Source organism: Crocuta crocuta, unplaced genomic scaffold, assembly GCF_008692635.1.
Source record: "Crocuta crocuta isolate KB4526 unplaced genomic scaffold, BGI_CrCroc_1.0 scaffold56, whole genome shotgun sequence".
Lineage (NCBI taxonomy): Eukaryota > Metazoa > Chordata > Mammalia > Carnivora > Hyaenidae > Crocuta > Crocuta crocuta.
The window spans coordinates 7,467,491-7,481,879 of record NW_027531334.1 but is presented as its reverse complement, the minus strand read 5'-3'; the positions used below and the strand labels follow the sequence as shown (position 1 = coordinate 7,481,879).

The 14,389-nt window shown below is 40.7% G+C and overlaps 1 protein-coding gene across 6 annotated transcripts in view; it reads left to right on the top strand.

Moving 5' to 3' along the window:
• Nucleotides 1-9,980, top strand: part of BBX (BBX high mobility group box domain containing) — a 275,195-nt gene extending 265,215 nt beyond the window's left edge. For all 6 annotated transcript variants that reach the window (XM_077771915.1, XM_077771914.1, XM_077771910.1 and 3 more), the window contains 2 exons: nt 1,757-1,943; nt 6,692-9,980. In XM_077771915.1, coding sequence (XP_077628041.1) covers nt 1,757-1,943; nt 6,692-6,779 — 275 coding nt within the window. In that variant the 3' untranslated portion in view covers nt 6,780-9,980. The remainder of the gene's footprint in view (nt 1-1,756; nt 1,944-6,691) is intronic.
• The last annotated feature ends 4,409 nt before the right edge of the window (nt 9,981-14,389 follow it).

Below are 14,389 nucleotides of genomic sequence, written 5' to 3'. Positions count from 1 at the left end.
GAATGGAGTCAGAAAGTGACACTGAGCCCCCCCCTCAGATCTCAGGGTGTTAAACAAACTAAGCATTAGTGATCTTATGCCTTTTTCTGCCTTTAAGCACCCCCGGCATCTCATTCTGTCAGCTTTGAAGTATCCCTCTCCCTTCCCTAATCCAGTTTCCAGAAAAAGGTCACAGGTCCATAATGACTTCTATAAATAGAAAAAATTGTTTAGAGCAAAGGAAAAAGAAGAGTGAAAGACAAACCAAGAAACAGACTCTTAACTATAAAGAACAGACTGGTGGTTACCAGAGGGAGGGAGGTGGTGGGGGGGGTTGAAATAGGTGATGGAGAGTATAGAGTACATTTATCATGGTAAAAAAGTAATAAAATTTCTAAAAAATGTTTAAATGAGTATTTTTTGAGAGTAATATTTATAAATACCCGGTTAAGGTTATGTAATTGCAAATAAAGATTCATTGCTGAAATAGAATAGGGGAACAGCTAGTGAATTTTGTGCACATTTTCTTGTGTTTAGCTATGTAGATTGTTACGACAGTAAAGCACATTAAATACTCCCATTTTACCCTGTTAAATAAGACATGAAGACCAAAGATGTAGGGTTTGGTATTTGAATGCATTGGACGACTTAGGTAGAAGTAAGATGAGGCCTAGAATCTACTTTTCCTGATATTTAGGTCTAGCAGGCCCCTCCCCCCTTCCCTTTTCACTTTGGGTTCTGTTCTGTGATTTTTTTTTTTAATGTTTGTTTATTTTTGAGAGAGAACACACATGCAGGCAGGAAAGAGGCAGAGAGATAGGGAGACACAGACTCTAAAGCAGGCTCCAGGTTCTGAGCTGTCAACACAGAGCCTGATGTGGGGCTCAAGCCCATGAACCCCGAGATCATGACCTGAGCCCAAGTAGGATGCTTAACTGACTGAGCCACCTAGGCATCCCTGTGATTTTGATTTTATAAGTTGTTGTAGCCTCATTTTCACTTACAGAAAGAATGAAAGAACTTAGAAAGTATTACCTTCATGTAGAAAAGCACATAGCACTCCCATGTTCTAGTATATGACATTTACATTCTTTATCGATGGCTTTCTATTTTTAAAATGTTTTAAAAACCATTGTAAAGATTCCTCCTCCTTCACAATGGCCATGTAATCCAGAAAGTGTACTCCTTTCCCACAGGTATATTTTCTTAGCATTTTAGCACCTCTTTGTAAATACCAGAGAGCCTTTTGTCTTCCTTCCAGTAGGTCTTCAGAACATAGATAACAACTTGGAATCTCACTGGGATTAGTTTAGAGTTGGCAGTCCTAAATGTTGGTGTTACAGCACACCCAATGTCCCAAGTTGCTGTAGCACGGCATCCTACGGCCTCATGAGAAATGTTTGTCTACTTGGGTTTTAGGGGCTTTGTACAGCATCCATAGACCCCTTTGCAGAAGTCCCATCAGTTGTATTTCAGCCAAAGCCCCTTTTTCGCTCTCGCTCTGGGACTGACCTGTTCTTTGACCATGGATAAAACACAGCTTCTCTTCCACCCAGCTTCAGGGCATAGCACTGCCCATAGTTGCAATTGAGCTTAATAAAAGAGTTTTATTACCACGGGAGCAGAAAATCCTTGATAAATGCCTCAGTATTCAATGGATGACAAAAGTGAACAAAGAATATTAGCTCATTTTACATTGTCTGCACAGAGTTTTCTGTGTCCCTTCTCTGGAGAGAACATGGTGATCCTCTTGTGATGAATTTCCCTTTCATTGCAGATGACAAACCAAAGGAACAACTGCAGAGGAATCTCCCTAAAGTGACTGAGTCCGGCTGCACTGAAGACTGCTCACACAACACCGAGGCTGCGCAGACGCGGAGCAGCACTCCGGAGATGCCAGCCGTGTCTGCGTTCTTCAGTCTCGCCGCGCTGGCTGAAGTGGCCGCCATGGAGAATGTGCACAGGTGAGTGGTGTGCTCCCCCAGGATTTGGGGGCTCCTGTTCACCCGCACCCCCGGGCACGGAACAGGGATGCAGAGAGCAATGTGGAAGCCAGATCAGTCTCTCCAGCATGGTTTGTGGTCTTTTTCACAGTGCATAGGGGTTCATGAGATTTGGTTCGAGAGCAAGTTATGTGACATGTTACAAAAACATATGTCCTAATTAGCAGTGTGGGAAAATATAAGGAAATATAGTCAGCCAAGTATTGCATTCTGAATATATTACTCTGTGGCTAAACTTCATTTTCATAAAAAGCCTGAGAGAGCAGAGAAGCAATATTCCCTAATCATGAAGTGTGCGCTTTGAAGTCAGGCTTCAGAGCTAGGTTTGAGCCCTATATCCATCTCCTGTAAACTGCAAGTTCTTGAGCAATATCGATCATTCACCTCTCCATCCTCCATTTTTTCTTCTATAAAATGGGTGTAAGTGACACTTATTTCATAGAGATGTTATGTGGAATGAACTAATGTCCCAGTGCTGGCACATGGTAAACACCCCCGTTGACAATGGTGTTGGCAGCAGTGGTGATGGTAGTGGAGGAAAACTGTGGTCAGAAAAAGCATCTTCACATGTGACTCATGGACAGCAAAAGGTCTGGAATTTTCCTTAACTGCATTTTGCTACAAAGTCTTTCATTTCTCTCAGCCTCGGTTTTCTCATCTTCCGTGGAGAGGTATGATATTCCCAAAGAATCACAAAGTTGTAAGGATCACATGAGATCATAAATCTGAAAGCCTTTGGAATTCCATAAAGCCTCAACAAAAAGTATACTAAGTTCTAAGTGTATAATTGTGTCTAAGTGTATAATAAGTGTGTATAATTGTCTGATTTTTAATGGATCCTTTGGGAAAGCAAAAAAAAGCCATTTGTAAATTTGGGCATTTCGTATTTTATTCAAAGTGGATTATCCACAGGTGAGCTCCTTTCCCAGACTTCAGTCTTCAGTACAAAAGTTTTAAATCTAGGGGTGCCTGGGTGGCTCAGTTGATTAAGCGTCCAACTTCAGCTCAGGTCATGATTTCGCAGTTTGTGGGTTTGAGCCCCACATCGGGCTCTGTGCTGACAGCCAGCTCAGAACCTGGAGTCTGCTTCAGATTCTGTGTCTCCCTCTCTCTCTGACCCTACCCTGCTTACGCTCTCTCTCTCTCTCTCTCTCTCTCTCAGAAATTTAAAATAAATTTATCTATCTATCTAGCACAACTTCCATACCCCCCTGTTGGGCTTCACTGTCCCTTTCCACATCCAGGTTCAGGAGGCTCCTTACCTGTCATATTACAGTTCTAGTGCTTCCTCACAAATAGCTTATAGATAGTTTAAGAAGTCAAATTCCTTTTCACGTGTATACTACAAGTGCCTAATAGCAAGAGAATGCTGTCACACCTTGTTAAAATCTGCTCAGGTCTCCAAAGGCGGTCATGCACAGATAATTCTCCACTCGTGGAGTTTTACAGTCGAGTACAGAGCACAGACTCCTGTGCATGTGAGAAGAATGAAATACACCCCTGCGTGTTACTGAGTGCCCCCATAAATTTTGGAAATAAGAGGCAGTGTAAGAATTCGGAGAGGATTGGGACACCTGGGTGGCTCAGTCGGTTAAATGTCTGACTTCGACTCAGGTCATAATCTCGCGGTTCGTGGGTTAGAGCGCCGCATCAGGTTCTGTGCTGACACACCTCAGTCTGGAGCCTGTTTCAGATTTTATGTCTCCCTCTTTCTGCCCCTCCCCTACTCGTGTTCTGTCTTCCTCTGTCTCAAAAAAAAAAAAAAGAATTCAGAGAGGATCATAATACACGACTCAGGATAGTCTAGCACACAGTCGCCCTTGCTGCTGCCAGCATCCCCTTCCAGACATGACTGGCTCTGTGAACCAACCTTCCGTGACTTCCAGGTCGCAACAGCAGAAAGCCTCAGCAAACCTCCCCACTCTCCTCTCCGCCCCCCCTCCTCCCTGCCCTGCAATCGCGTGGGACCCCTTGCTGCCCCCTGGATAAGCCAAGTTCTTCCTGTGCTCCCCTCCTCAGGCGAACTCCTGGCCCTCCTTCCATCGCTAGTCCCGTTTTCTGCTCTCCGTCTTCCTCCCGAAGTCCCTGAATGCTTTCTGTGCATGATCTCTGAGACCAGGGGCCACACCTGTAATTATTCCTTGATACATCTCTTTCCAGTGAACCTGAAAGCAGAGCACTGCTTTTACTCCTCACATCCCCAGCTCCCTTAGTTCCTGCTACATCAATGGATGAATGAAAAAATGAATGGGTGGATGAATAGATGAGATGTTCTTAAAGTATGACCACCTACATTCACTAGCAGGCATAGAGAAAATGGTGTAAGCAGAGATTCTTTTTTTTAATCTCTCATTAGAAAGAACAATATTGCATACTAGAATCTTACTATCAGTCTCCTAAATGGATAGTGTTCTTAATGTCTAGAAAAACAGATCCCCCTCAAGAGCCCTTATCTGTTAAAGCAGAGCTGGCGACTGCCATCTATCTGCAGGCTTAATGTACCTTTACCTGGGTTGCACATCCATTAACTATGCTTTCGCGTCACCTAGGTTCATAATTTAGAAGTGATCAGCAGAGTTAGGGGTAGAAACATATCACTTGCTTCTTGCCAGGAGAAATTATAACGTTAGGTTCAGAAACTCAACACAGAGAGTCAGTTCTGCAAAATGCAGGAAATAGGAAGTTGGAATAAACCTTTGCCGAAAGCCTATTTGCTTATTAGGACTTTCATAAGGGGAAAGCTCATTAAACTGAGTCCTAAAATGAGCCCTGCCGGGTGGGTATTCTGATCCCTTTTTAACGATATCACATATCGCAGACGATTAACTTGCTACAAAGAACACACAGCTAACCTGAGTTAAGATTTGAACTAAGGTCTCTGAACTCCCATGTCTTTGCCTTTGCTCAAACATGCTGCTTAAGCAATCATCTGTCACATCCTAGAAAGTCCCGAAGAATCTCGCTGACCTTTCCGCTGGGAACGGCAGCATCCATTAGTTGTAGCCACAACGGGCTCCCCCTCTCTTGCTTTTTTCTGTGATTAAGCTGGACTTTCAACCCAATTGCTCTCTGTCCCTGTTGCTCTTTTTTTTATACTGTACTTTTCATCTTTCACTTTTTTTCCCTTTTTTCAAGACTTAATTAAAATTCAGTCTTAAGGGTAAAAAAATAACATTTTAATTTCATCTTTTCTTGAACAAAGGGTTGAACATATTGAACAGTTGGTGCTTACAGCATCCCCACATGAATGAACAGATTAATCCAGAGGTTTGATTATAGCACGTTTTGTTTTTCTAAAATCCTAATATCTTAGGCTAAGTGATTATTGGATTCTGAAATCCCCAAATGTTGTAATTCATCTACGTTATTTGTGTGTGTGTGTGTGTGTGTGTGTGCGCGCGCGCGCATCAAGAGAAAGAAACTCGGATATAGTTGTAAGAAAGGTATGATTTGAATTTTTAAATGGCTGCTTTTGCTCTGTGTACTCTGAAGAAGATACGATGTGGCTTCGAGGGTCAAACCCCCGGAAGCCTTGATCTGCCTCACAGATTTTCAGCACATTACTGTGCAGACTGCTGTGGGCCTGAGCAGTGAGCGCACCCTGTCAGCTCTTTGGTAGCCTGCTGAGGAATGTCAGGGAGGTGCTGAAACCCGTCTTTTTAGAATGAGAAGCTCTGTAGAAATTAACCAAGAATTTGAAGACTTTTTTAAATAATTGTGAAGTAAGTTTTTTCCTACTCATGAAACAAAATCAGAATAAAAATCAGCTAAGTTTGGTATAGTGTGATCCAAATGATGGTTACTTCTGTGAATTTTCTGGTCTTGTCTCAAGTTCTCTCTCCGCATGTGTTGATTTGGCCCAAATTGCCCAGGTTTTCTCAGACTCTAAAGATCAGTGATCAGTCCTGCCTGTCTTCTTTCCCTGCACACTTGCTCTCCATGTGCCTGTGAGACTTCTTTAGTCAGGGAGGGTTTCAGTGTTTTCATTCATTTGTGTTAGTCACAGGGCCTCTGGTCTCCGGCCATTGCTTTAATTACACTCAAGTTTTAAACTGGGTTTATTAGGGGCACCTGGGTGGCTTAGTCAGTTAAGCGTCTGACTCTGGGTTTCATCTCAGGTCATGATCTCACAACTCGTGAGTTCGACCTCCACATCAGGCTCTGTGCTAACAGGGCGGAGCCTGCTTGGGATTCTCTGTCTCCCTCCCCCTCGTCTCTCCCAAAAATGAATAAACATTTAAATAAATAAATTGGGTTTATTATTATATGTCTTAGGAAATGAGCCTGGAGGTTATCAGTTAGTATAGGAGAATTTTCCCCTTGGGCAGCTCGAGGAAAGGAACGGGTCCTGTTTTAATATCAGTGAATCAAGAGAAAGGACTGTGGTCTTACAACCACTGCCCTTGACTGAAAGTTTCCCACTTCTTAGGGACTTGCCCTGAATCTGTTGGTGCTTCAGATTTCATCTCTGCAAAAGCAGGTGGTTGTTTGGGGCACATTGTGTTGCTGAGTCATGTAAGGTGAACTAAGAAGTTTATTTAAAAAAAAAAAGCCACTCACTGTTCTAATTAAATAGCGTCAGTAACAAATCAGCATTAACTATTAAACAAGATATTGGAAAGCTCTTATTGGTTTCTCATCACCCTCTCCTGTGTCTGATAACCTACTCTAAGTGGGTGATTTGTTTTGTTCTTCCTCTTGTTTTGCAGAGGTCAGAGGTCCACCCCGCTCACCCACGATGGACAGCCAAAAGAAATGCCACAGGCTCCTGTACTTATTTCCTGCGCTGACCAGTGAAGCGCCCTTTAATTGTAAAACATTGTGCTTTACCTACTACCCTAGCCTTGTCTTTACCGAGGGATGCTAGTGAGTCCATGTGGTGGAAAATACAGACTGCAAACAAGTGCTTGTTGCCCTACACGGCCCAGATTCACTTGAAGCAGAAGTTAGCATCCTGGGCCAGTTTGTTCTTTTGGAACCCAGAGTCTTTGAGGGTGAGGTTATCTGTCTGATAATGAGCAGAAACGGAATGATCCTAGAGCTTTGCTTTCTATTGAAGGCTTTTGACGGTAACAGGTGGTAACTTGGTAAAAGGCTGCCTTTACTGTAGCTCATCCAAGCATCTCTTTTACCAACCAGAGAGTGTGAAACTAGTTTCGTATATTATCTAGTTATTCTTTAAAAACAAAAACAAAAAAAACAAAAAAACAAAAACAAAAAAAACTGACGCACTGCACTAGTTATTATTAGATATTCTTAGTCTTTTTTGTACATGGAGATTTAAGTTCTAAGATGGTTTATATAATAGGTTATACCTACATTTATATTGTAGAATAATATGAAAAAGCCTGTTCCAGAGACCCCCAAGCAGCACGGGCAGGCACATGTACCATTGTTAGCGGTGTATGCTCGGCCTCGTGGTCCATATATTCTGCACTTTTATATTTGCCACCAGAGTGGTAGTTTGCTGGCAAAAATGAAAAGAGAGAGAGAAAGAGAAAAAAATTAAAATTCTTACAAGCTGAGTTTTTTTCTTAGCCTTGAGTGACCAAGAAGAATTTGCTTGGGGCAAATTGTGGCAAATATTTTCCCAGACAGGGGAAGAGTCCTACAGATTACAGATTACTGATGTTTTCATGCCTTGAGGATTCTTTTATTTTTACACAGGGGTCTCCGTGACCAATGGATCGTTCATACAGACAAACAAAAAAAGAAAAATATTATTCAGAAGTGACCTTAGTATTACTTCACTATCCTAAACACATTGAAGACACTCACTTCATGTGGACTTTGAGCTACAGACATTTTACATCCATCCCAGACAGACTGGACGGGTAGCAATTGCTATGCACAGCCCAAGTGGCGCTGCAGGTTTTTAGAGCCATTTTGAGTTGGTGTTGTCAAGGAGGTGTTGAATAAATGCCGAGGGAGGGATGCCTGACCAGAGTAGGATTCTTGGTCATTGATCCACCTGCAAGTTTGTTTCCTTTTTGTGTTTTGTTGCTTTCGAACATGAAACCAACCACACACATGCCAGTGCCAAGTGGATTACCTGGCTTATCAGAACATTCGACATACTGACTTAACCACCTGACATTCAGTGTCTTGTTTCCTAGCAACACATGCAAAGTGATAAATCAAAATTAGTCGGAGGCTACCGATTTTACAGGGTATTTGTTCCGTAGCACAAGTAGATCCCCACTCTTGCATCACAGCACAAACTACCAAATTTTAATTATTGGATTCCAGCAATAATTTTTATTGGTTTTCAAACTGGTGGAATTTTGATAGCGTTAGTTCGAGTTTGAAGCTTTTGAATTAGATCTCTAAATGGTGACAGTTTACAAGGTTTTATCTAGCTTTCTTATTTATACTTGACTGAATTGTAATGATGACTTTTTTTTTCTAATCATAATCTGACCTAATAGCCATACAAAAAATGACTCTCTTAGTACTGACTAGGTTTAGCTTTTCATAGTTGTAGATATTACTTCAGTTTCGGTGCTGGAAAATATGTACAACATACTAACAGAATTGGAAAGAATATAGAGATTTCTTTGGGTTGTTTTTTCCTTCAAAGCAGGTAAAGATGGCAGCAGAGCATTGGAATGGTGTCCTCAAAAATGCATAATCATTGTGGCATGGAGGAAGAAGGATTTAGAAAGCTAGGTTAGTCCGAGGTTAAAGCTTAACCCCATTCACGTAGAAATAAATCAGGTGAGCAGCCCGAGATTTTAGCATAATATTTTTACTATGATGCTGTTTTATTAATATTTTCTAAATTTCAAAACACAAAGTTAATGTTTGAAAATTGCTGGGTCCCAATGTTGGTGGCTGTTGGAGTTTTTGGACCACTTGCTAGCAGTGATTTAAAAATTATAATTAGCTAAAAATACACAAAAACAAAACAAAAAACCAACGACAAATTGTTTGGTGCAGAACATGCACCTTGACAATGGTACTAACTTGTTATTCTCTAGAACACATTAGAATAGATCTATTTTTGCCAGAGCACCGTCCTTCAATCCTCCAGTTACATTTCACTAGATTTCCTTAAGAGATTGCTGTATATTCATGGGACCTTTTTTAAAAAGAAGCAAAACAAAAGATTACTTTTTTCTATGTGATTAATATCTTACTTGATCTGCTTTTCCTAAACCTCAGTGGCTTTTCCCTTAGGCAGGGGTGGGGTGGGAGGGCAACCTACTGGATATGACTGTTTTCAGATACTTTAAAAAAAAACCTTTTTGTAGAAATGCTTAATTTTTAAGCGGTTAGGCACTGAGAGTAGCAGAAATCCTGCAAAGCTTTATAGTCCTTTAGACACTCGCCTTGTTGTTTCTCTGAGTGAAGTCTTGATTTCAGTACTAGTGCTTTTCTCATGCCCTGAATCCGCTGGTGAGGGGTGATGGCATTTTCAGGTAACAACATTTGTTAGCACAGATATTCCCGACCAACATGTAGTGAACCCCTCATCTACCATTTTCATTTCATTTCTCTTATTTTTTTATATTTTGGAAAATCATAATTGCTATGGTGTGTACCTTAATCTGCCAGCATACACCATTGACACTAACATTGTCCCACAAGCATCCTCAAGAGAAGAAGTTCTTGCACCTTATGTATATCTCAAGCAAACCAAAATACGATGCCTGCTTTGTTTTATTCTAAATTGTTGTATCATATCTTTCTGAAAAACCATTCTGAATCTAGTTGAAATTATCAATATTTATGCTTTTAACCTTAATTTCTGGATTCAAACCTGTATATAAATCTTTTGAAAAAAATTGTCCTAGCCCTTCTCTGTGATGCCGAAGTGGATGATTTAGTCTCAGATGGAGACGCAGTACTGTTCCAGTTTTCTTTAGCCTTTTATTTATTTAGTTACTCTGGGTATTTTCCTATGTAATTTTGAAGTGTGTAGAGTATATTATAGTAACTGAAGCTGCAGCTCTAAGAAGCTGAGTGAAAGAAAAAAAAATACTGTAAGACATCCTTTTTAAGTTTGTATCTGTTTGGATAACTGTAAGGAGATCAGGAAGAGGAAAAAAATGTCCCACAGCCACGTTGACGATACAGGTTCTCATCCCCAGATTAGGTTAGTTCCCAGATTTTAGATCAAAATGTAATTCATCAAAGCCCTTTTATAAGGATAAGTCATACTGGTGTGATTCTGACAGTCTTTTTCCCACAAATACCAGAGCTATGTTTATTTAATTCTGTCAGATGAGCTTTCTCCCAATGCCATCTCAAAGCCATGCTGAAATCATTCCCGTATCATCACTGATTCTAGTTCCTGCGATGGAACACTCCAAACAAAAAGGAGCATCTGAACTGGTCTGGTTATTTATATTCCAACATGTTTATTCCCCGTCACTTTCTTAGCAAGCGAGACGCTACTCCGCCTAAGTCATTTCATAAAATTTTGTTTGCACTCTGCAGTCTTCGGCTCATCGTATGGAAAAGTTTGCACCTATGTAAAATCGCAGGCAAATTATAAATTGATCCAGAACCAGGAGTAAGCTGGAAGCTGAATGACACGTTTTGTTTATACAGTGTGGGAGGGAGGGATGGAGGGTGTCGAATAGCTCTGTTCCAAGTTTGGCGTTTGGCATTAATGTGAAGCAGTGGGACCATGCTGCCTGCTAAACTACTGTAAGAATCCCAAGCGTTCTGGAGACCAGCAGCTGGAGGCTGGAGGCCGGAGGCCAGCATCCACCCAGCAGAGGAGAAGTGCCGCGGCCTCGCTGGGGAGAAGGCAGGAAGTCCCGCCAGGCCTGGAATCAGCGTTTGTAAAGGGAAAGTCGGGGTGTCCATGATGCTGTTGAGGAGACTCACCTTTGATTGCACTGCTCCACAGAGCCCTCACATAAGGCCAATTCCAGTGGGCTACCTCGGCTTTAAAAGTTAATTTCAGTAAGTCCTGTTTGAAAGGTCTTTTTTTGCTTCTACCTTCAGTGCCACTGTTTCCCACTGCAGTGTTTTGACTTCCCAAACCACCTTCTCCAGAGAGAACAATGTATTGCTGAAAATGGGCAGCAGAAGCAAATGCCGTTACTACATTTGACCTATAAAGTATTCAGAGTGACTGCTAGGTGGAAATGAAAATTTAGCTCTCCCCACATAGAACCTTGTTTTGCACCTTATAAAGAGTGTACTAATTGTTAATTAGATGTTGCTTTTATTTATACAAGCATTCCCAAAGAGTTAGATTTGAATTTTGTTCTTGAGTTTTGGGGATTTTTAAAAATCATCTTATTTAGATTGACTAACATCATACTCACCTTAAGAAACAAGTTGTTCAGTTTTTCTTACCAGATATGTCTGGTGAAGTATTCAGGGTTTGATGGCCTGCTTTGCTTTAGTTTGGAAGTGATAGCTAATTTTATTATGCTCCATATTAAATCACCTTGTCCTTTTCACTGGGGACAGTATTTTCTTTACATTTCGGATCAAAGAAGTGACAACAAAAATAGTGAACAACAAGACAAGTATATTTGGCTCCCCTGATACAGCTCCATCTGTGCTATGCTTTCCTTAAAAATATGGATACACGTTTTCTTCACACACAAAAATACGAGTTTCCTCTCCTGGCCAAATTGTATTTGCGATGGTAGGATTCAGACTAATAAGTTGAAGGAGGAAACCTGGTATTAAGTTCTCTGGCCACTGTGTTCTTGTTGCAGTCAGTGGTCAAAATTGATCCTGCCCTCAAATTGATTTTTCTGCACAGAACTAGTTGTGAAAATTACTACTCCTTCCAAAGATCGCCCAATCCCTTGGGCCAGAACTGGTTACTGAGTAACGAGAACCTAATTCAATGCCTCCGAACCCTCCCACCCGCACCGCAGTCATACCTCACAGGCTCTAACGTGAATCACAGAGGCTCGTGTGTTTCACCAACTAACACTGCTGTTCCTCGGCAGCCGCGGGGGGGCGCCCCTGTCCCTGGACGCCTCGCGTTAGCGCCTGGGCGCTCCGAACAGCAGAACTGGGGATGGGGCAGGTCTGTGACCCGGAGCAATGCACGTGCTCAGCAACATTCTCCGCGTTTCATTAGCACTAAACAAGTCTCTTGCTCTCAGGAATTTGTCCAAAAAAGAATAAAAACCACCTGAGATTCCATGTTCCAGATTATGAACTTTTCTCCTAGGTTTGAATTGCTTACTTACATGTCCTGAATTAACCATGGCTTCATTTGACCACCAGGTCTTAAGTCTGTTGACAGTTTCAGCATGACTGAATCGCTCATTTTTTTGCTTTCAGAAATTGGCTTGGTTCTCTTTAGAGTTGGTGTAAACATGCCATGTAATAAATGATTTCCACTTAATGGTACAACAGAATTATTGCTTTCTTAGATGTATGTGTAGTAAAAGTCAATATACACATTTATATAATTTCTTTCTTCAAAATCTTATACTTAATTTGATATTTCTAAAAATTGCACATGTAAGTCATGTGTATAACATGCTAAAGTACTTTAACTGTGATCTTAAAACTGAATAAAAATATTTAATAAAAATTTGAAATATTTTAAAGATATTCAAATATCTTTCTTTACGTTCACACTACTGGCTATAGAGTAAGTGCCTTCAGTATACCCTGTCTACTAAAACCAGCAGGGAGAACACTTTAACAAAAGATACTTCAGCTCTTTCAGAATGCAGATGACCATCTCCCCCAAACTGTTTGCCTGATAGTCACTGTGTTTGAGCAGCCCGGGTTGCTTCTCCCTAACGGGTGGAGGAGAAACCAGCCTGACAGAAGAAAGAAGATCTGCCTCATTCCGCTACTTAGGAGGAGGGCCTCTGGGAAAAGTGTGACCTTGAACATGCCAGCTTTCCCTGGACTGTAATAAAACTGGAAGTGATATCATTAAGAACATAGCCTAAAATATAAATTCAGACCTCAGTTTTGCTGGATGCAGTGTCCTGACCCTTTGGACCTTGGATATGTTATTTTAATCCTTAAGGAGAGCACACACACACATAGTATATAAATACAGTATAATGATACCACAGGCTTTGTTCAGACAAACTTGGCTTCAAAGTCTGGTTCTACTTAATCCATTTATCATTGGGCTTTTCAACCCTCCCTGAACCCCACTTCACTTACTAAATGATGGTGGTGATAATCCCTCCTCACACTTCTGCTAGGATGAAAAGAAAATACTTTTGAAGATCTTGGCATAGGTCCCATAACAGAAATATTCATTAAATGGGAATTGTTGATTTTATGATTTTTATTCCAACTCAAAGGTTGATATGTTTATGTATATTTGAAAGAGGTCCTAAGTATAGCTATAGCTTCCTTTTTAAACTTAAAGGGCCTGCTGCATCAGGAGTAAGCAATAGCAGGAAATATAATGGTGTAGGAAACTCAGAATATGTTATATTCACATAGGTAACTCACACTTGTGTATGTAGCACTACGGGATTTTTCCATAAAATTAGTATACCTGATGAATTACATGTTTCAGGACTCTAGCACCTTTTTTTCCTCTAATTACCAGGAATAAAACGTGTTGTAGCGATGATGGGAGTATATAAATTCTAGAAAAAAAGACAAGTTAGAACTATGTATGGTTTTATGGCTCTACATGTATTACACAGATCTGCCCTTTGAGGTAGAACATAGTCTCTTGCAAGGAAAAACAAAATGGTAATCACTATATGAGCTAAAACCAATCCCACTGACTCCATTCCATAAAACTGAAAGAACATAAAATTGTTCATCGTAATTTTTCAGAAACCTTTTCACCTTTTGGGAGTATGGAAAATTTCAAATCTGTGCAAAGGTAAGAGCCTAGCATATTGAATTCCGTGGGCCTATCACCAAGCTTCAACCAATACTAACATTTTTCCAATTCCTGTTTCATTTGTATTTTACCCATTTTCCTTCATTTCATTTCCCAAGCCTAGCTATGCATATCCCAGAAGTGTGATTTCATGTATAAATACTTCAGATATAGCCTTTAAAAACAAATATTTTGATATGCACAAATTTTTTTTTAAATGTATCGCCTCCTCATGATTCCAAAAATATGTTTGTTTCCCGCCCAACGCAAAAGGAATCCGTCAGCCACAGGAAGAATCGTGCTGGAGTGAAGATAATTTGGAATTCGGTTTTGCTGTTCACACTGGCTATCTCTAGATTTACCTTTCTTGACCTACAGTGTTCTGAGATCATCAGAGAGACCCTTTTCTTGGCATGTCTTTATTTTCTGTCTTGCTTTTTATGTCCTTTCCCAATTTTCCAGTGTCTAAGAAGGCCCAAGAGCTAAAACTTTTATAATTTTATATAAAACTTTTACAAACCTGTATGTGTTCCACACTTTTCTCTCCACTGCTGCTTCTACTTGGGTTTTCCTCTTAGACTTGCAACAATGAAATCTGTGGAGGGAAACA